The 22248-nt window shown below is 50.7% G+C and overlaps 1 protein-coding gene across 6 annotated transcripts in view; it reads right to left on the minus strand.

Moving 5' to 3' along the window:
- The window catches only part of Pml (PML nuclear body scaffold), a 47610-nt gene that overhangs the window by 6655 nt on the left and 18707 nt on the right, over positions 1-22248 (minus strand). The window contains exons 5-9 of one of the 6 annotated variants that reach the window (XR_004945394.1): positions 20741-20881; positions 20072-20330; positions 19610-19662; positions 1380-1481; positions 407-1107 (exon numbers count right to left, since the gene is read on the minus strand). Coding sequence is in view for 4 of the 6 variants with exons in the window: in XM_036191688.1 (XP_036047581.1) it covers positions 10596-10603; positions 11574-11724; positions 19610-19662; positions 20072-20330; positions 20741-20881 (612 nt within the window). In the remaining 2 variants the exon portion in view is untranslated. Of the gene's footprint in view, positions 1-406; positions 1108-1379; positions 1482-10535; positions 10604-11573; positions 11725-13346; positions 14019-15867; positions 18522-19609; positions 19663-20071; positions 20331-20740; positions 20882-22248 lie in introns of those variants that run through there. The other 5 variants (XM_036191688.1, XR_004945393.1, XM_036191690.1 and 2 more) reach the window with 5 other exon arrangements.

A 22248-nucleotide genomic window follows, 5' to 3' on the forward strand; every position in this document is an offset into this window, starting at 1 on the left:
GATTCCTAAGATTGCTGTTTGAATTTCTAACTTGAGCAGCATTAAAAGAAATGTTACATGAATTTTGGTTCAGGATTAAAACAGCACCTCTAACAGTTTGGAAAATGGCCCTCAATATACTTCTGCCATTAGTATTGCGTATTAACCAAAGTAACATTCTCAGCATTAGTTGATTATAAATCAGAATGCCAATCAACTCTGAAAAACACTGAAGATACTCTATTATCTGTGGTGTCAAATATTTGGCCAAGATTTAACTTTTTATGTAAAAATGAACAAGCACACTCATCTCATCTGCATGAAAGTTAATTAGCTTCCATTTTTAATAAATTATATATATCAAAGAATTATTTTAAGATAAATTTCTTTCTAGTTTTTTTTTTTTTTTTTTGAGGGGTGAGAAGGGGTCATGAGTAGAAAGTTTCAGAAGACCGGGACTAGTGGAGAGAGGGATGATTTTCTATCCTGATGCTGTGTCTTTCTTTGGATCCTATTATCACACAATAGTTTAAGATGTCCCATCTCTAAAACAATCCCTGGCCAAGAAGATGGAGTGATTGGTTTAGAGTAATCTAATCTTGAGTCAATCCCAAGTTTCCCCACAAGCAGGATACTGTTTCATTAGAAGAGCTGGAGATTTGTGAGTTCAGAGTAACCTAAGATTATGGCAGAATGAATTGCAGTGGGTGACTATAGCAATAATGAACTAGAGTCAGTATTACGTGGAGATGAAGTTGGTCTGTCCATGATCTGTGACCAGCAGTAGGGCTCAGGTAGGGGTCCAGGTCAGGATCAGGGCAGTACACATTGTGTAAGCAGGTTTGGGGAACTCTCTTTGCCGGGCATACAAATAAGAGGATCCTCTGCTTTCACGGAATTCCTGAAAGGATGGGAGTCTGTTCTTGGAAATGCCTGTGCTGGGATCCAAAGCTATTTTGGTAGCAGCAGACGTTGTATATTTATGAGCAGGGTATGTTTATGAGCTCAAAGATGTTCCTGCCTGACTTTACATCCTGAGCTTGTCACCCGTCCATGGCATAGAAAAGAGGCCTTACACCATTGGGTGACAGACAGGAGGAAGAACACACCAGTGGTCACAAGAAGAACCTAGAGAAAGCAGAAAATGGTGAAGATGTCACTGGGTTTGGAGCTCATTCTTTTATCTGTTTGGCTGGTTTCTGTTTTTGTTTGAGAAAGTCTCACGCAGTCCAGGCTGGCTGTAGTGGTTTGAATGAGCTACCCACCCCCCACCCCTAAGTCTCAGGTATTTGATTACTTTGTACCCTGTTGGTGGCTATTTGGGGAAGAATTAGGAGGTGTGACTTTACTGGAGGAAATGTGTCACTGGGGGCTGTGCTTTGAGGTTTCAAAAGACTCACGCTATCTCCAGTGGTTCCTCTGTTCCTGCGTGCCCTTCAAGGTGTGAGCTCTCAGCTTCTGCTTCTTCCTCTGCTGCTTCCAGTCCTCACCATGGATCCTAACTGTCAGAATAAACCTTGAACAAACTCTACCAGACCTTGACCAATGAACTTCCTGTTCCCCCTAAGGCTTGCTGAAATCACCCACCCCTTGGTTGAAAATACAGCCATTTTCCCCTCACTGCCATGCCTAACTCAATTACCCACTATCACCCGCATCCTGATAGCCAGGGCAAGGCAGTTTCTAGAGATAAATTGGCCTTGTCTGGATGCAGGAAGTAGAGACCACAGATTCGAACATGGCTTCCTGAAGCTGCATTTAATTTCCCAGTCACAAAACCTCCTATATAAACTCCAAGTGTCCCCTTCCCCCTTCACAGGCAACCCTTCTCTCCAGGAAAGTGTCTGCCTCTGACTGTTTGAAAGAAATTCTCCTCTGTGAGGTCAGACCCAGGGTCTCTTTCTGCTGCTTCAGAAATCTAAATACAAACCCCTTTGGAATCTTACTTATGGTGTTTCATCACAGATAGAAAAGTAACTAAGACTCTGGCCTCAAATTTTATAGAAAGTAAAGGGTGATCTTGGATTTCTGATCCTCTTCCCTTTGCTTCCTGGGGGGCCAGAATTATGCTTGGTTAGACAGGTGCTGGGGATCAAACTTGGAACTTTTGTGCCTGCAAGGCATCCATCTACTACCACCTGAGCTCCACCCCCAGTCTCTGCTCTTTTACTCTTGTTAGGAGTGATGGAGAGGCTCACTTGTAAAAATAGGACTCTTATGAAGTTACAGCAGGCTCTGCTCCAAACTGCTGTCAGTGGGTAGAAAGGAGCCTTTTTTTTTTTTTCCCTGAGATAGCCTATCTATGTCCCAAGATAGCCTGTCTCATCTCAATGGAGTGGACAATGGCAGGAGGGAGAAATACTGCTTGCATAGAGCCCCGGCGGCTGCATCTAACGTTCCCATTACCCAGCCTTCCTACATAAACTCCAAGCGGGACCCTCTACGGGTACCTCTTGACCACAGAAGAGTGTCTGCCCTTCCCTGGTTTGGAATCAACAGTCTCTTCTGTTTGAGGTCTCTTTTCTACCCTCTGTCTCCTTGTGCTACCTCAGAAATCTACCAAGGAGAATGGATTAGATGCACCCCAGGTCCTCACGTGCCACCATTACAGAGATCTGGTTTTCCGAGTGCTGCAGCTGTAGGAGCAGCTGCTTTTCAGGTTGAGTTGGACTTCCTAGCGGCAGGCTGTCATTGGAAGGAGGTTGTCCTGAGCAAGTCCGAAATTACCAATCCCTTCCTCCATGTCCTTGGCAATGCCAGCATTTCCCCTGCCTCGTCGCTGCAGCCCGTTATCATCTCAAGGTCATCTGAACACTTGGATCCTGGGAGCTAATTCCTTCCCCCAAATACTCCCAAGGGTAGGCCCTCTACTTGGGAGACTCTGCACAGATGAGGCCTCTCAGGTCCTCACTACTCCCCTCCAGAGTTCAAGACCAGAGCCATGACCACTGTTGGATATCTACGGGGGGGGGGGGGGGGGGGCACAGCTAATGTCAAGTTGGCCCACAGAGGAGCACCTCCAGTCAGGCTGCTGGCTGGGTAGAGATGTGGTGTGAAGGAAGGACAGGCTTCTTGAAGGAGGGTGGGCATGTTACAGACCATTCCAGTTCTGCAGCCAGGCAAGGTCAGCTCCAGTGGTCACACCCTGGGGACAGCCAGGCATAGTTCACCCATTGGGGAAGATCCGGGATTTACAGGTTGAACTTACTTCCTACTGAACTCCCGTGAGGCTTTGGGAAAATCAGTCTCCCTTCTAGGCCTCAGTTTCCCCTCCTGTGCTAAGTATTCTTCCTACCTGTTGACCTGAACTGACTCTCTCCTTCCTCGGGTCAGTCCCTACAAAATCCAAGCTGAGGAGAGTCCCTCAGCTTAGTCCCTCCCCAGGAGACAATCCAGCCCCCAGTCACAGCCCACTTTCAAATGCCCCAAATAAGCTTTGCTGGGAAGACAGCAAAGGACTAGAAAGGGGAGCTCCCGTGTAGCTATCCTGCGAGCACGTGTGCCTCATCTCCCTCAGTGCTTATCTCCAGACCCAGCTGCAAAACTTGATGTATTTATTAGCTCTGATGTGTGTAAGGGGGTGGGGCTCCATCCACCCCACAAGTCTGCCAGCACTGTGAGAAAGTGACCTTCCTGCAGATGGCTGTCTACTAGCCAGGTGGGGGGCCAGAGGGAGGCGAGGACTGCTATAAATCCCTTCAGCCTGCCACCAAGGGGCTGACCCCGTCTGGGCAGAGGACATTGTCGAGGGGACTTGGAAAAGTGGGGAAAGAACCACCTAGATTCTAAATGGACTGGGTTCAGGAAAGGGGGAAATAAGAAGGGAAGAGAGAGAGGATAAGGGAGTAGAAGTGGGAGTGGCGGGGGGAAAGCCTGTTCTGGGAGTCAGCACGCAGGCTTCTCTATTGAGGAGGGAGTTGGGTATCTCGTTGTGTTGTGCTGCTGATTCACTAAAGGTTAGCATTTGTTCAATCCTTAGGAGTTATGCAGTACTTATTATCACTCTTAATTTGCATACAAGGAGCACAGTTTTAGACAATCAGACAAATGACTCCATTTCATGCTGGTCTTACCACAGTGATCTGACTGACTGGTTTTTGGAAAATTTTTTGTGGTTAGCTAGCTGGCTTTTGTAAGCAGCCTGACTATCGAGCTGGGGATATTTATAACGTGCATGAACTGCATTGTACTCCAGGCAGCTGGTCTTGGAGAGAATTCCTTTGAGCCGAGTTTAAGGAAGTTGCTTGAGCCAGACTGAAGGAATCTCTCATTTGACAACAAACACATTTTGTACAGTTGGATAGGGACTTCCAAACTCTCAATCTCTCTCTCTCTCTCTCTCTCTCTCTCTCTCTCTCTCTCTCTCTCTCTCTCTCTGTGTGTGTGTGTGTGTGTGTGTGTGTGTGTGTGTGTGTGTGTAAATGATGGGGAGAATAACTGAAATTCTAGACTTCTCCACAGGCATCTTCTTCACTGAGGCCCACTGGGTCTGCAGCTGACACATGCATTCAGTCACAAAAGCAAAGGGTGGTCCTGCCTACCATTCCCTGAGCTCCAGGCTCTTGTGTAGGAATCTGCTGAGGGGGATGTGCCCTAGAGCTCTCACCCATACTGTCTTTCATTGCTCTCCAGATGTCCCCAGCCCGCAGAAGGCTCAGCACTCTGACCACTTCTTACTTGCATTGTAACTGGAGATGGGGCCTCTCCAGAAATTGCACATCCCTAACGGGCGGGCGGGCGGGCAACTGGTCCCTGGTGAATGGCCGGCAGCCTTACAGAAATCCTCACTGTGATTTCTGACTGTCCAAACAGCTAGCTGCTCTCCCTAAGTACAGCTGTATCTGAAAGAAAACACTCCTTTTGGAGGTCACAAATCTGAAAGGTCCTAGAGAAAGCACAGCACAATGTGCATTAAAGCTTCAGCTGGAGGAACGTGAAAAGTAGGTCAAAAATTATCTGAAGAGATTCCTTAGGGGGGTGTCAGTAATGAAACAAAAAGAGGTTGAGAGACACTGCTCTAAAATTTTTAAAAAATTAAAATTAGGATAAACTTGAGCATTGGGACCAGAAAGTTGAGGGAGACAGGAGCCTCAGAGGACCTGTATTTCTGAAATCACCCGAGATTGGACAATCAGGAAGCCACTAAAGGAGACAGGTAGCCTTTGCAGTGGGGGTGGGGAGTTACAAATGATGCTGGTCTGGACATGGGCTCCCTGTGAGGGTCAATTCTACTTCTGCCATATGCAAGAGAGCCGGTCTTGAACAAGATATTGGCCTTGCTGTTCCCGGTGTTCACTGGTAGGATGAAGACAAAGGTGTAATGAGATAATGTAGCTGGAAGGAGGCAATGAAGCTACAGCTACGTGTGCCAGTGGCTAAGGCGTGTCTGGCACTCAGTCTCCCTCCTGGTATGAGCTGGGAGACTACTCACCTGGATGTCCTGGACTCCCACCCCTGAGGAGATCTGCACATGCCTCGGTCCCTCCCATGCTCGGTGGGACTTGGCCTCACTGGGGTTCAGTGAGCTGCAGTAGAGGCCCATCGAATCACTTCTAAAAGATGATCCCAGAAAGGGATCCAGCATGCACTGGGGTGCCATGGTAGCAGGTGTTTCTCAGAAGCTTCAAGGACTTCTTGGTTGCTAAAGTCACACAGATCAACTCTGCTCTAACTGGATTCCCAACCCTCATTCCAAATGTGAACCTTAGTCTGATCTACAGCTAGCTCACGCCCTATAGCCTGGCTCGGCTCTCACTCTCCCATACTTTTCATCCTAATCTCACTGATTAGCCAATGTTTCCCAAACTGAGACCACACACTTCCACATTCATAGGCTTGCTGTGCCTGTGTCCCTGCTGGGTTTATAGTTACTTAGTATTGATGATAAGTAGACCTTTAAAGAATTCCATGTTAGTGTTATTCTGAGTGACGGTTACCTCAGAAATCAGCAAGACTGGTAATATTGTTTCTGTTGTGTTCAAATATAAAAAGCTCAACATTTGAAAAATTGTTTTCCATGGGTCAGCTGCCTAAAGCTGTCTCCCATAGTCCTAGAAGAATACACAGCACACTACCAAGGGTTGGTATAGTTTATTATAAGTCTAGGATACCAACCCCAGGAGTGCTGTGCACAATGGTCCTCCTAACAGCAACCTCTGGCCAGATGTGGGCTGTGGCGCCCTCTGCTGACAGAATCTGGGAGTAGTGCAGCTTGGCTCCTCTTCTGCCTGGGCTGATTCAGTGTCCTGACTTAACAGTCAGTGTACCACACACTACACTAACTAGCTGTTCCACTCCCTTGATGGAGAATAAAGAAACAATGTGAAACAGAAACGCTGAATTCAGAGAAGCTGGACAACCTTGGTGTGTGGTGGGCAGAGAGTCTCAGATCTAAGGGGTCTGCTGAGAGGGGCTAGACCAAGTTTAGGCATTGAAGGTGGGGTAGAGTAGGGTCCACGGTGGCAGAACAGCAGGCACCTGGGTAGCATTTGGGTGTTGTGCAGGTTGGAGAAACATGGTTGGGGCTGAGCCAAAGCAGACTTCCAAGAAACATTCACAAGGGTATGAGCTAGCTAGCCTTTGGTTCCCAAAAGAGGGGCTGGGGGCAGAGATGAGTCAGGTGGCTTCAGGAAGCCTGCTCTCTATTCCAGGTCCTTCTCCCACTGGGTGTGTTATGAACACAGAGCCAACTACTGCTTAGAGGCTACAAGGTGGCACCTGACTCTTATTGGCTCCCGGAGACCTAGGCTCCCCTCCCCCAACACAGTGTGTATTAATAGTATTACTTTGCTAAGATTTGCTGTTGGTTTTCTTATAAAGTGGTAAGTCTCATTGTGTGTGTGTGTGTGTGTGTGTGTGTGTGTGTGTGTGTGTGTGTGTGTGTGAAATAAGACCTTAACATCAGAAAACTGATCTTCTCATTGATTCTAGCAAAGATCTCATGATGTAAAAATCTAACACATATTATCTCATTTATAAAGGAGCTGCCTGGGAACCAAGGCATTAACAGTGCCAGATCATCGAGCGGTGGTGGCACACATCTTTAATCCCAATACTCGGGAGGCAGAGCCAGGCGGATCTCTGTGAGTTCGAGGCCAGCCTGGGCTACCAAGTGAGTCCCAGGAAAAGCACAAAAGATACACAGAGAAACCCTGTCTCGAAAAACCAACAACAACAACAACAAAACCCAGTGCCAGATCAGGGCCACAAGCTACCGAGAACTGAATTCCGGTGTCCAAACTTGTAGCCCAATAAGGTCTTGGTTATTGTTGGTGGTGGTAGGGCAGATCTTGACAGAATTTTAAAATGTAGCACACACAGCATATTTAAACTTTGATATATTTTTGGTCAAAGGGTCAAGCTGAGAGACTAAAACTCTAGGAGCAGAATTTGGGCAGCTGGGACAGCAAGTGGGTATAATGATGATGTTGCTGAGGAGCCCGTCACCTGGCTGTTCATCCAGCCAGGGAGCACTGGAGTGGTGTGCACTGAAGCCTCGGACGTTCAAGTCAAGTTCCATCCAGGATATCAAAGACACTGCATGAACACAATGCCCACGTCCTACGCTGCCCCTCAATTCCACTTTATAGGATTTTATTGTCTGCTCTAGGAACTTGAAAACAGGAGAGGCCCCAGAAGCAAAGCACACGCTGGTCCTAGTCTCTGACCCCCACCTCGCTCTAGGAGATAATTCTTAAAGTTGGTGCCTCTGACCTTGGGGAATCCCTCTGAGGAAAGTCCACCTGCTTTTCCCTGCTTGAAGTAGAGGATTCATGTCCTTAACGCTTTTAGCTCTGAACAAGGGGATGGTCAGATCTGCCAGACTAAAAGACTTCCCCCAGAGTCAAGTTGGACAATTACCTGCTCACCCATGCTTGGGAGAGCCTCTCGTCTCCATAAGAGGAGGTTTGGCGGCTCCTCTAGGAAAAGAAGGTGGAGTAGAGTTTGTGATTGGAACATTAGGCTTTCAAGATTCACGTATTTACCAGGCAGTGGTGGTGCACACTTTTAATCCCAGCACTTGGGGGGGGGGTAGGGGCAGGTGGATCTCTGTGAGTTTGGGGCGTTCCAGGACAGCCAGAGCTACATTGAGAAACCCTGTCTTGAAAAACACACACACAAAAATTACATATTTACTAAGGGTTGCAACAGCAGATAGGACAGGGCTCTTCTTCTTTCCTTTGTCCTAAATCCATGATCAGCTGCAACTGAAGATAGCCAGTCTGGTGGGGCTGGGACTCAGTGGGCCCTGTTTTGTTCAGGGATAGGCTGAGAGCGAGGTATGACACATGGCCCCAGTACCTACTGCCTTGCCCTGTACAGCCAGGCTAGGGTCTCAGCCTCTTTTCCTTTCCTGTCCTCACCCCACCCAGAACCATAGCTCTAATGGACGGCTGTCAGGGTTCAGCCTCACTGTGGTAGGAATGAGCTTCTACAGAACACCTTAGAACATCAGGAGACCCATAGGATGGGTCTCCACATGACCAACCTGTCAAGACTGGACCCCTGGGCTACCTGGGAAATACCCTGGGAGCAGGAAGCAGGGAATGGGTCAGGGTGAGAACGTGAACACCACCAGCCACAGTTCAGCTAACCACAGGGGATAGCTGACCTTCAAGATGATCACAAGGTTGGGGACCAAAGGCTTGGCACGAGAGCTAGGGTCCGGGGGTGAGGATGCTTATCTGCTGCTCCAGCAAGCTGCTGTCCATGCCTGAAAGCCCACAATGACTGAGCTGGCTGGGGACTCTGAGTTAATAATTCAGGTCAGCCAGAACCAGAACCCATTTCACAGAACACTGGAGCGCTGGTCTTTTCCTAATCATATTCAATAAACACAGCCAGGGGCTTTCTCTACTTCTCTTTGAGGGGGAGGTGGCCTGTGACAACAGTGATGCTCAGAATTGAGCATACAGCATCACCTGGAGAACCTGTTAATGCTGCAGGCCCTACTCCAGAAGGCCTGATTCTAGGCACCTCGAGTAAAGCCCACGGTTCACCTTCCCAAGCTCTCAATGCAAGTGCCCCAACGGTGTCCCTCGGAAGGGCTGAGTGCAAGGAAGGGTTAGGTGGCCTGGTGAACAAAGGACCAAGTTGGAAGGGTCAGTCTGTAGAAACAGGGTTACAAATGGATGGACCCACAGCTTCTACCCTCTTTGCTGCTAGAAGGCCCCTTTGGAATGAAAGTGCTTTAAAAAAAAAATAATAAAAGTGAACACAGTTGGCCTCTGGACAGTGGGAGCTGGGAGAACCCAAATTCAAGAAGGGCAGTTTGGTTTGAAAGGCACTTTGGTGCCCATGGGGCTGCTGGTATAGTGGTAAGCATTACCTTAGAGCAGTGGTTCTCCACCATCATGGTCGCCATCATGGGAAACCGTGTATTTCCGATGGTCTTAGGAACTGAGACACCGCTTGGTAGCAAAATTACAGTTATGGTTGGGGTTTCCTAAGACCATCATAAATACGTGTTTTCCAATGGTGGCAACCCACACGTTGAGAACCTCTGCCTTAGGGTGTTATCTGTGGGGGCTATCAGCAGATCGCTTGAGAACACTAAGCATCAGGGAAAAGCTGCAAGACCACCTATGGTAGTGGTAGGTGAGGTGACTGGGACCATGGGAGGGCCAATCAGAGAGCCCAGAGGCCTTCTTTGCTCGAGTCTTCCTGGTGCTGGCTTGGAAGGGAGGGGCTAGGTCTGTGGTGCCTTTGGTCTCTGCTGCGGGAATTTTAGAGAAAGAGCGCTTGGTCCCAGATAAAGGGCACCTATTCTGAACTAAATAACAGTTGTGTATCAGAGACCAAGACCTGGGAATGTGTGGCCACCAGCTAAGCCAGGCATCCCTTCCTTTCAGCTCTGCTGGGAGGCCTTTTGGGCCAAGCTCTGGCGTGAGAGAGGAGTCGAGCTGCCTTCTGACCTGGCCGGGGCATGCTCTTCCAACAGTCCTTCCAGGTAGCTGCTCAGAGCCTGAAGGTATTGAGTAAGTTGGACGGAAGCCGATGAGGTCTGCAGGCTCAGATAGTGGCCATACTGCTTCAAGCCCTCTTGCCGGTTGCTGCGGTATGCCGTCATCAATTCTAGGAAGCTCACATTGTGCAGAGCCAAGAGGCGGGCCTCAGGCAGGGGCAGGACACTTGCCTGAACCAGGGGCTGCAGGGAGGCAAAACACTGCAAGTTACTAAAGGGGTAGACATGCTGGCCCAGCTGTGGGCCTGGAGAGATCTCCAGGAGACAGCACAAGTCTCGCATGGCCAGCACTGCTGCCAGGGCACTCTGTTCACTCATGTTTCTTGCCAGGTAGGTCTTGGCCAGGTTTCTGAGTTTGAAGCTGCTGGCACCGGGTATGCGTTCCTGAATGAGAGGCAACACAGCCAAGAAACCGGAGATGGCGTCCTGGAATTCCCACAGCTTGTCAATATCCTCCAGGGCCTTGAAGAAGATGGGGAGTCCGGGCCCCCACAGCTTGGAGCAGGCCAAGAGGGGACGGTGCATGGAGGTGAGGAAGCGGAGGAAGTGCTGCAGTCCGACCTCCAGGGAGACGGCCTTAGAGTAGACGCTGAAGGCCCCGGGCTGGATGAGTACTCGGAACTTGCTTTCTCGATTCACAGCTGCCAGCTGGCTAATTTTCTGGGCTAGGCAGGAAAGAAGGGCAGGGTGAGCTTCCAGGGTTCAGGAGGCACTGGGGTGGGTGCAAGGGGTCAGGCTGCTGACTCACTATCCCTAGCCTTAAGGCCTGCTGGCAGAAACCAAATATCCTCCATAAGTAGTTCTTGCCTGGCTCTGATGGGAGAGGGGTCAGGGGCTCACTTGTCGGGAAGATGGCTCTTCCTATCCCTCCTGCCCTCCAGTTTGCCCGACCCTAAGAACTCTTCCCCTTTTGTATTTTCTCAGCCTCTACCTCCACCAGAGACCCCAGAATGTTTCTTCTGGGCCTTCTATTCTCCTGCTCCTACCTCCAACCCCATCAGTCCCAGCTGGATCACAGCCCAGGGCTGCAGACAGCAGAAATAGCCTATGCACCCCATAAAAGTATGGCCCGGAGTCTCCTCCTGAAGCCTACAGATGGTTTTTTTGTGCTATACAAATACCCGATGCTTCTGGCTGGTCGGCTAGCCCCAATGGCAGGGCCCATAACTGTTGGCCAGGGCAAAGGGTCAGAGCTGAGGGACCAGAGCAAGGATGATGTCGAGGAAGATAAGGGTCTTCCAGGAGGAGGAGTCACAACTCTCTGTGTCCTAGGTTCTGCAGGCCTCCCTGTGTGTCCATTTGTGGGGTGGACCCTGTTGGGGGAAATGTGTGCTCAAAGCCAAAGGTCAAGTGTGGATTACTTGTCAGTCATGAGTCCACACACTGTTCCCAGCCTCTCTGTCTTGTCAGAAATGAACCTGTGGTGTTACATGTCTCCCTCCCATGCCCAAGCTCCACTTCAGGCCAACACCTGGCATCCCAGGTGAGGTCAGAGTCCTCTGCCCACCTGGCTGTCACAGCCTGCCAGTGCTAAGGGCTGCTGCAGCCTTACAGGTATCTCTACCTGCACTCTTCCTGGGGACTCAGAGACTAAAATAAAAAGAGATGATGTAGCTCTTGGGGAACCCACTTTCATTGTCAATCTTGAGGTCAAAGAAAACCAGGGGCCTGTCTTCTGCTTGGGGGTCAGCGAGGCTCTCGTCCAATGCCCTGAAGGAATTGGGGCCCTCCAGCTGGAGGCCACTGGACTCACTGCTGCTATCTTCCAGCTCGTGGGAAGGCTGCAACATAAAAAAAGCCAATAGGTCAGGAGTTCAGAGGCCTGGAGGTCCAGGAGAGATGAGTCTGCGCTCTGGAGCAAGTATGCACACACACAGGACGATGTGGGGATGTCACCAAGCTGGCACAGTCGGAGCGTCTTTGTGCACCAGAGGGTAGATTAGTGGGGATGCACAAACGCATGTGCAATTGTGAACTGGGTCACACATATGAGCCAGGGCACACACCTTAGGAAGGGATGTGTGAATGGGTAAGACCATACAGGTGAGCGTGAGTATGCACAGGTGTGGGAGGCATGCATGAGGGATATGAATCTATGAACAGTGTTGATACAAGAATGTGAAAGTGTGAGATGGGGTGGGGTGGGGCAAGTTGTGCCTGCTTGTGGAGGCTCAGGGAAGGGGCCAACAGCTTGGTGTGCAAGGCCTGAGACATGTGCTCCTAAGTCCATCTCTGAGCAGACTCAGAAGAAACAAATGGCACAAATGGGAACAGGAGATAGGAGCTTCATGCATGATCCCAGGCAATTCTTTGGAAGGGGGAGGAGTCTGGTTTTCCTAGCACTCAAAACCAGACTGTTCCATGGGGTCTTGTAGTATCGGGAAGGAAAGGGCTGCTTGGCCTCTTGGAGTCCACATCTAGGTGGACACACATTCCCTTGCTGGGAGAGGCTCTGGGAGGGAGCAGCTCAGAGCCTCAAATCCTAGAGACTTCAACTCTCCACATCCATACCTCAACTGCACAGAGGGGCCTTCCGGGACCCATGGCAGGTTTGCAATGAGGTTTGGCTCTCTAGCATCAAGGTTGTCCTTGCTGGAACACCTGGCCTCAAGGATGGGAAGAGCTCTTTCTACCTCTGAGATTTTCCCAAGGAGCTGGGGCTACAGATAGGATAGAGTCTCTGAGGATAATATACAAAGTTATTTAACAGCACAGCTGGTTAGTGTCCCATGAATGCCATTTTTGGACACTAGACAGGGCCAGTGTCTCTGGGACAGAGCCTATATAAGGCTCCAGGTCTGTCTTCTTACAGAATGCTCTGGTAGTCAATGGAGTCCGCACCTGGGGGCTGAGGCCTCAATTCACTGTGGCCTCCAGCTAATGGCTCTGGCACGAGAGACTGTTAGCACAACTACTGTCCTGGTTGTTGTTGTTTTTGTTAACTTGACCCACGGTAGAGTTATCTGAGAAGGGGAACTACAGTTGGGGAAATGGCGCCATAAGATTGTGCTCAGGCAATCTGTGGGGCATTTTCTTAATTAGTGATTGATATGGGAGGGCAAAGCCCGCTGTGGGTGGTGCCACCCCCTGGGCAGGTGGTCCTGAGGTGTATAAGAAAGCAGACTGAGCAAGTCAAGAGGAGTAAGCCAGTAAGCAGCACTCCTCCATGGATTATGCATCAGTTCCTGCCTTGAGTTCCTGCCCTGACTTCCCCGGATGATAGACTACAAGCTGTATCCTGAAATAAACCCTTTCCTGCCCATTTTTGGTCATGGTGTTTACCACCCACCTTTCTGAAACACTTGCTTTCCACAAACCTTCAGCCAAGAGAAGTCATATTGCTCACTAGAAAGCTACCTAGGGCTGGGCTTTCCTATAGAAGGCTGCTTTTCACTCAACTTACATTTTGTAGTCCTGCGCCAGGCACCCCAACTTCTTCCCAGCCTGCCTTGCACCCAGAGACCCCACATGGCTTCTTCCCTGTGAGGACCCTTCTGGAGGCGTTCTCCTAGTTGCTAGCTGAGAGCAGTAGACTCAGTCCACTTCCCTGTGGAAGAATCCGGTCATTTTCTGTCTGTGGCTTCCAGGGTCTGTTCCTCTACTCGGGGTTTCTGTCTGTAGGTCCCAGTGTCTATCCTCACATGCGGACTGGGGGGGCAGAGCTGAGCCACCCCAGCCATGGCCTTCCCCAGTCTGGGAACGTTCACTCTTGCCAGCCACTGAAGAGCAGGCTCACTCGCCCAGTTCATTCTGCTACCACTGACATGACACATGGGCTTCATCTTCCTTGGGTCTTCTTCTAGCTTCAAACATCATCACTTCAAAAGCCCCTTTGTGGCCCCAGTGATTCCACCTGACTCCTGGCAACGACTTCCATGTCCTTCTGACGATGTCCCTTCAAGGCCTCGAGGACAATTTTCCAGAGCAGGACACCTGGAGTGCCACACAACTGGACCTTCCGGTTAGCGCCTTCATCTTCACACCACATGGCAGGAAGCCTCGTTTCTGTATCTGCCTTCTCTGAGGGAACCTGTGAGTGTCTCATTAACAAGATGCCTCTTCCCCATCCTCTGCGCTGTGACCAGAGAGAGGAAAGGCTAGGTCTGTCTTTTAGCCTGGACACAGCCCTTCCCCCCCATCTCTGAGAACTGCCATGTACTATGGCTGGTCTCGCTGGAACACCGTGTACTTAAGCTAGTTGTAAACTCCTGAGTTCCTTCTTCTCTCACCTCCCAAACCAGCCTAGCAGGAGTGGACCACTTAAAAAAGATGTTTCTAAAGGAGACCCTACAGGGAGGCACACACAGCACATCTGGCACCAGCGTCCTTCCCTCCCGGCTCAGCAAGGCAGCCTCTGGTCACACCTGCGGCCCTCTCTCCTCCATCTTAGTCCAAAAGCCAGAACAGGGTGTGAAGGACGGGAGTAGACAGACAGACAGAGAGATGCTGGTGGGGGAAAGGGAAGTGGAGGCGGAAGGGAATAGGGTTGAGAAAACACAGGTCGGCCCAGGGGCGAGAACAGCAAAGGGAAGGGAAAAATAATTTAAGGATCTGTGGAGTGATAACAAGAGCCCAAGGGACGGGATGGGGGCGTAAGTGTCACTGTGGACTATACGCTCCCCTCCCCCTGTCGGCCTTTCCTGTCCCTCCTGTATCACACCCACTGTGTAAATGTCACTTTAAAACAAATGAGCATTCCTCTCACCCAGATGCTCAAGTGAATCCCCCAACTCAGTGGTGCTTGATTTTGGCCAGGCCTGAGTGGCATAAAAAGCTCTGCAAGTCCAGACTGCACGGGGAACGATTCAATCAGAATCTGCAGGAGCGGTACCCTGCAATCTGCAATTGCTCAAACTCCTCAGCGCACAGCCAGGCTTGAGAAGCCCCGGTCTACATAAGGGCTCATTCCGTGTTTGATCACCTACCGAACAGACACAAGCCAAATCCTTTGGGAAGCCAGCATTCAGCTTCGAGGAGCCATCTAGTATCTTCCATCAATGCTCAGCGAGAATTGTGATCCCGAGGACCTTTCTCAGCACTAAGGCTTCAGCTACACCTGGGCTCTGTTCAGCAAGACTCATGCATCTCTGGGGTTTACAGGCACCAACTCCTAGCTCTTGTAGTCTTGAAGGCCTTGGAGGCACAACAAAGGTATCTGGAGAGCAGGCCACCTAATTGGCTGCTACAACCCTTCTGCAAGCGGCTCTGCTCCCAGGCAAACAGTTCCCAACCTCTCAGCCAAGCACCCGACTCGCATCCTCGGATATGCATGCTCATCAGGATCACGACTGCATCTCTGCACCAGCTGCTGTCCACGGGCCCCCCTTCCTCTGCCAGTCATCATTGCTAGGCCTATCACAGGCTGCTCCCCTAGCTGGCCCCCTTCCTGCCTGGTTCTTCTGCTGCCAAGGTGCCTGGTCATCTTCTGCTGTGACTCCTCAAACAGCGGCCCTGGCTAGGCGCAGGGCTCGCCCACCTTTCCAGGGTTTAAGCAACAGTTCTCATCCCCTGGACCCTACAAGAGACTAGGACTTGCTTTCTGCTCCAAAGCTGTGGCCGAGCTCTTCCAATACGTTCCTCCTTCTAGTCTCTCCCCTCAGACAGAACTGCAGGTCAAGCTGGGCCTACCCCACTGGCTCGCTAGGAAAAGGTGGCACGTCAACAGGCCAATGCTATAGCACAGCCCCTCACTGCAAGGCAGAACAAAGGCCCCACAGCAAGGATATGGTGGCTGGGTAGCCTGGAACACTGTCCTCTTTCTAAGCCGCAGAGTGGGGATTTGTGGGGAGGTATGCTGTAATGCCTCAGGGGGTTGGTAGGGTCCTAGAAGATGAGAGCAAAATGCTTGAGAGGATCTAGTTTATTTTTTAAGTGGGGGGGGGGGATGACTCCTGTAATGGCTAGTTTATACACACACACACACACACACACACAAAAGCAGTGGACTCTTCTGCTCCCCAGGCCTGCTCTGCAGTGAGCAATGCCTTCTCGCTGGTCACCTCTTCCTAACCTGAAATGTATATCTGCCTTGGTGGCCTTGGTACCCCCAATGATGGTGGAGTTGGGTCCCCTCGTCCTCTTCCCATCTGCAACACTGCTTGTGGCATCTCCTGAGCCGAACCCTGCACTATGTCCAGGGAAACTGCTGGGTTCCTTCTCTCCACTGTTCCTACCTAGGTTCCCACCTCCATCCACGGGCAGTAGCTTGAACTTTATCAAAGACAATGAGCTAGAAAGAAATGTCCAGGTACAGGAAGAATATAAGCCATGGAAAGGCAAGGATCGAATTTTGGCTGGAGGTGAGAAATAATTAAAAGGGGTCTCCTGGGCTCTCAGCTTGTGTATCTAGGTAGATGGCAGAGTGACAGCATGAGAGGAGAGAAAGAGAACAGGGGGACATCTAGGCAGAGCTGACGGAAGGCCCTGACATTCTTCTGGTCTGGCAGGCAGGAGCAAGTGTGGGCATCAGCTCTTTCTGGGCAACAACTGGTCAGAGCGGGATGCACAGAGTATAGGGAAAAGAAGGCCCTAAGCCAATGCCAGAATGCTAACCTTTGCAAGAGCAAGGAGGCCTGGAATGGAGCACCCAGAGCCGCAAAGAGAAAACAGACTTCTGGGAAGAGACCAACCCAGTCACGAAAGAACGCCATGGGCTGTCTGGGACCACGGTGCTGAGAGGCTTCCCTGGGGCTGGCGGGTAGGGTTTGCAGGCATGGTGGGGAGGTTTGGAACGTGAGATGAGGTACAGTGTAAAGTCCAGGCCAAGGGAGAAGCAGGGAGTGGGCAGAGACTGGCCCGAAGGCTGCGGATGAATCAGAAGACACAGGCCGATGAGCATGAGGTAGAGTGAGGCTTCCCACAGGGCAGGGGCTGGGCTAGCTGGGCCAGGACACGGGTGTGGGTCTTAGAGGCAAGCGGACTTCCAGGCAGAAGGGGCAGCAACAGGCAAATCTGTAATTAGGTAGCAGATGCCCACGATTCCCATACTGTCCAAAAGGTTTCTGTTTCCCCCCAGGAGCAAAAGGTACAGTCAACAGGTAAGAGGGAAGCCCAGGAAGCCCAGAGAAGTGTTCCTAGGGAGCCAAATGAAAGCAGGAGGGTGTGACCAGAAGTCCTTTGCTCTTTGCCTTCCTGTGTGGCTTTTCCCCAGCTTGTCTCCAGGGGGCAGCAGAGAGTCAACAGGGCCCTGACTCTGGTTGTTTCCGCCAGCAGGTCTCCAAGAGAGAATGACTGAAACATCTTAGCTGGAAGGAGGTGATGGTAGGTTTGAGGGCTTGAGGAACGCGGAGGCCTGAGTCAGGGCAGTCCATGTAGAGGTGGTGTCAAGGAATACAGTGTGGCCATGTCACTGCTGGGCAGCTGAAGTGCCAGGCTGAAGATCCTTCAGAGACCAAGGTGCGTAGGGCAGATGGCGGGTGTTGAAATCAACCAGGAAGAAAGCAAGACAAGAGGGGAAGAAGAGCTGTCCTATCGTCCCTCCATGAGACTGGGGAGATAAGCTTAGTGACACCCTAAGGGCCACCTCAAAGCCACCAGGTGATGGGCTGTACAGGCCTTGTCCTGCTTTCCACTTTGGATGCTCATAAGTGTGGAAGGAAGACAGCCATGTTCTCCCCCAGAGAGGAGCTAAGTTCCACGCAGGGACAGAAGACAAACAGCCCTACAGGGAAGATCCTACATGGGATCTGATGGCTGTGGAATAAGGGTTCACAAAGGAGATCATTTAACAAGTATTTATTGAGCAGTCATACCTGCCAGGCCTTCGGATGGGTTGTCTCTGCATGCATCGGCAGGGATATCTGGCCCCAAGACTGCAGACAGTGGCATGGGGTGGCAAGCAGCCATGGAGGAGGGAAGAACTCAGGTTCTCAGAGGCCTGTCTGTCTGATAGAGGGCCTAGGCCTGAACTGGGAGGGATGTGGCCTCTCAGGTGGGTAAGGGGTGGTAATGAAACTTCAAAGACTTCAAGGGAGGCCTTGAACTTGGAGATTCTCCACAGGGGCTTTGCTAGAATCTCTGGGGGAACCTGCTACCTGTGCACTACCCCTGGAAAAAGCCTTAGGCTGAGAAGTCACAGAGGAGCAAGGGAGAAAAACTAAGGTGCAAAGCCACTGGTGAAAATCGGCGGGGGGTGGAGGGGTGGGGTGGGGGTGGAGCCCCAGGAGAGCCCTGAAGGCTCTAGGCAGCCAGCAGAGTTTGCTGATTTGCCCCTCTGTAGGTAGGTCATCAGCAGGATGCCTGGGAAGCCCTGTGGTGGCAGGGGTGGTGGCCTGAGCTACCAGAGGAGGCCTGTGTCGGGGCATGACATCACTGGATATAGGCTACCACGGGTGTGATGAAGGCAGGTGGCTTTCCTTGCTTTGTGTGAGAAAATGCAGATCTGACAGAGGGCAGCAGGATACTTCCGGCAGCTTGCTCAGTGAGATGATGGGAAGACCAAGCTGGTAGCTGGCAGGTGCCTTGAGGTAGACTGCAGGCCCTGTTGGAGTGGGAGGTCCAATGTGGGTGGGAGGCTCTTCGGTGCTCAGGAGGGAGGAGAGGGTTGGCGAGGAGGGTGATGCAGTGGTATCCAGTGGCTCTGTATATTTGCCAATACAGAATCTCAGGCTGTGGCTGGAAAGAACCTTGGAGACCCCTGATCTAACCTTTCTCCCTTCTCAGGCTCTGTTTCCCCTGGACACTTAAGAGTCTAGTCTCTAATAACATACCTCCAGGTACAGAAGAGTCACTGGTTTCACTATAAGATGCCTTTAAAGAAGGTTTCTAACACAAAGTAAAATCTTGAATGTAGCTCCTGTGGTGGTTTGAATAAGAATGTTCCCCATAAGCTCAAATGTTTGAATACTTGGACCCCAGTTGGTGGAACTGTTTGGGAAGGATTAGGAGGTGTGGCCTTGGAGAAGGTGTGTTACTGGGAATGGGCTCTGAGGTTTCAAAAGCCCTTGTCATTCCCAATCAGCAGCTCTCTCTGTGCTTTGTTTATCAGATGTGAGCTCTCAATGACTGCTCTAGCACCACGCCTGCCTGACTCTTTCTACTATAAGATGCCTGTGTCATGGTGTCTCTTGCCAGCAATAGAAAAGTAAAAAGTCACCCCTGTCCATTATTTGTACCCATGGACACACTCTATCCATCACTAGCCTTCATTGATTGATTTTGTTATTATTTGATTTTCAGACAGGATCTCTCTACATATCCCTGGGTGTCCTGGAACTCACTATGTGGACCAGACCAGCCTTCAATTCACAGGGATCCATACCTGTCTCTGCCTCCCAAGTGCTGGGATTAAAGGCAGAAACCACTACACCTGGCTCATTGATTAACCAGGGAATGGACTCTCGTCCTGCTCTCCTCATGGAGAACTTAGCAGATGGAAAATATATAAGGAAGCGCTAGACAGGGCTTTGGATATTCCAGAGCCAGGCCCTGGAGGGAGCAGTCTAGCAAGCATTTCAGAGGCATTCTGGCCTGGTGCATGGAGGGGGCTAGGGTGCAAGAAGCATGCCGCCAGTACCTTCAAACTCTCCTTGGTACAGTTTAGGCTTTTATTGCCTCGCTAGAAAATCCCCAGGTGCCAGATGAGCCCCAGAGTCACCTGCTGTGGCTGCAGCCTTTGGGGCCTTAAATGGGGTGGGGGAGTCCTAGGCAGAACTCCGAATTACTCACCAGATTCTCGGTATCTGAGTCTTCTGAGCTGCTGATCACCACAATTCGCTCTTCTGAAATGGAGAGGGGGTGGTGGCATTAAATCCATCCTGAGATATCCACTGGCTGGGGTGATAGATGGCCACCCAGGAGAGTCCTTGTAAGCCAATGGACTGAGGGTGGCAGATGCCCTGTCCTGTGTGCATCAGGAGGAGATAGAGTGTATATACCTCCAAGTAATAGTGCTTGGCACTGGCCGAGTTTTGGAGGAAAGGAGTCAGGCCCTCAAGAATCACAGAAAAGTATAGTGTAAACTACCTCCACCATACTCAATGGCAGCTCAGAGCAATGTGTGCATGGGAATCCTGGTGGCTTTGAGCACCTAGGTGGGATCAGAATGTGGGGTGGGAGCTGGGGGTGTTCCAGATATCTGAGGACAGCATGAGGGTCTTACCCAAGTGCCAGCTTGCCTAATCTCCTTACCTGTTTTCCCTGTGTCGCTGGTAACATGGTTGCTGGTGGGCAGGGGGCTCTCCTTTTCTCGGATGGTGCTCTCAGGGCTGGATGGCCCATCCAGATGGGGAGAAGAAATGGCCCTGGAAGTGCTGGGCCTGGGCTGCTCAGGGGAGCTAGAGATCAACCTGTTCTCATCCTCCTCTGTGGACTCCATCTTGATGATCTTCCTGCGGCAGTCGCTATGGCAGCACTTCCTCTTCATGGGGGTGATTGTCTGAGAGGCCTCCTGGACAGTGGGGAGTTAGAGGGGTGACTCAGGGGCCTCTAGGGTTGCTGGGCCGAGGACCCTGAGCTGTATGCCAGGGCCGTGTGGCGTGTTTTTGCTCTTGTTCCTTTGGCCAGGCTGACCATGTCTCTGCAAATAGGAAGCTCTCTCGGGTTGCCATGCACACTGGTCATGGCCGCTGACCAACATCTCTGTTGGCCTCATGGCTTTGGCTGTCTCAGAATCCCAGCCGGGCTGAGACTGGCTCAAGCTGATTGGGAGCTTCCTAGGGGAGCATCCCAGAGCAATGGAGAATACGGGGTACATGCTGAGCAAACAAAGACCTCAGGAAGGCCCAGATTCTCATCCAGCTATGTCTCACTGTTGGCTGGAGTCTGAGCCTTTCAGATGAGGCTGAGTAGGGGACTTACCTCACGATAGGTGGAGCCTTCTTTCATAGAGAAAGCATATACTGGCACAGGGTGTGCTCCGGGCACTGACTGTACCACAGCCACAGGTGGGGTCTTAGACAGCCTCAGGGCCTGTGCCTGTGCCCTCTGCACTTCATTGGGCTGTAAAATCAGGTAACAAGAAAGTCAGAAAAGGCCAGGGCCCCTGGGCCTAACAACCTGCCTCAGTTGTAAGCTTCTTGATCCCAATCAGATTGTTCACTGGGACAAGTAGTTCTTCCCAAACCCTCCATGATGGCACTTCCTTTTGACCTTGGGTTGCTGGTACCCAGGCACCACTTCAATTTCCTGACAGGGTAAGAAGACACCTCAGGGACCATAGAGCCCAACTCCTCGGAAGATGCCTGACAACTAGTTAGCTTGCTTACCTCTAGAGGCAAGCTGCTTGCTGTTGAAAGCAGCACCTCGCTCAGCAGGGATAGAGTTGCAGCGGTGAGAAAATCTGAGCCCAGTCTCCTATGAGCTTGCCTATATCCCTGAGCCTTAACTATGTCCAGCAGCTGCTACATATTAGAATTACTTAAAACTCACTGGGCCTCAGTCTCCTTTCAAAAAAGTGGGATAATAACATTTGTTTCATATGACAATACAGACGAAATGTGCCAAACACCTTCAGCATATCTAAATGAGTATGTAGTACTTACAGAGTCCCATTAGTGGGGGTGATGAGGATGGCTAGTGAATATTATACTGGTTTTATTACTATTCCATGTCAGACTTGGTGCTTGCTCAGTGTTTTGTGTATCTATATCAAAATGAAGCAGGGGCAGTTCCCCAAAAAGTGAAAAAGGAGCTGGAAAAAGGAGCTGGAGAGATGGCTCAGGAGTTAAGAGCACTGGCTACTCTTGCAAAGGACCCAGGTTCAGTTCCCAGCACTCACATGGCACCTTGAACTCATCTGTAACCCCAGTTTTAGGGGATCTAACATTCTCCTCTGGCCTCTGCAGGCACTGCACACACATGGTACACTTACGTGTAGGCACAACACGTACACACATAAAATAAAAATAAATAATTTTTTTTTTAATGAAAGAATTACCACATGACTTACCAATTCCACTCCTAGGTACTACCCCAAAAGGACTAAAGGTAGATGTTCAAATGCAAACTTCTACATGGGGCTGGGCAGGCAGTTCAATGGTAAAGCACCTGCCTACCCTGTACCAAGCCCCAGATTCAATCCTCAGAACAGGAGCAAAAAGTTTAAAAATCTTTTTCTTCATAGCTCCACAATCGCTGGCATATAAAAGACTCTCCTACTCAGGCCAGGGACTCCTGAGGGCAAGGCTGGCTGCCACTCCTGTCCCCTCAACACTCCACTCACCAGCATTAAAGAAGCAGAGGATAGTAAGGGGAAGTCACAACTGATTTATAGTTGTCTTAGAACAGTAGTTCTCAGCAGGTGGGTCACGACCCCTTTGGGGTTTGAATGAGCCTTTCACAGGAGTCGCCCAAGAGCATTGGAAAAC

This window comes from Onychomys torridus, chromosome 7 (genome assembly GCF_903995425.1).
Source record: "Onychomys torridus chromosome 7, mOncTor1.1, whole genome shotgun sequence".
Taxonomy (NCBI): domain Eukaryota; kingdom Metazoa; phylum Chordata; class Mammalia; order Rodentia; family Cricetidae; genus Onychomys; species Onychomys torridus.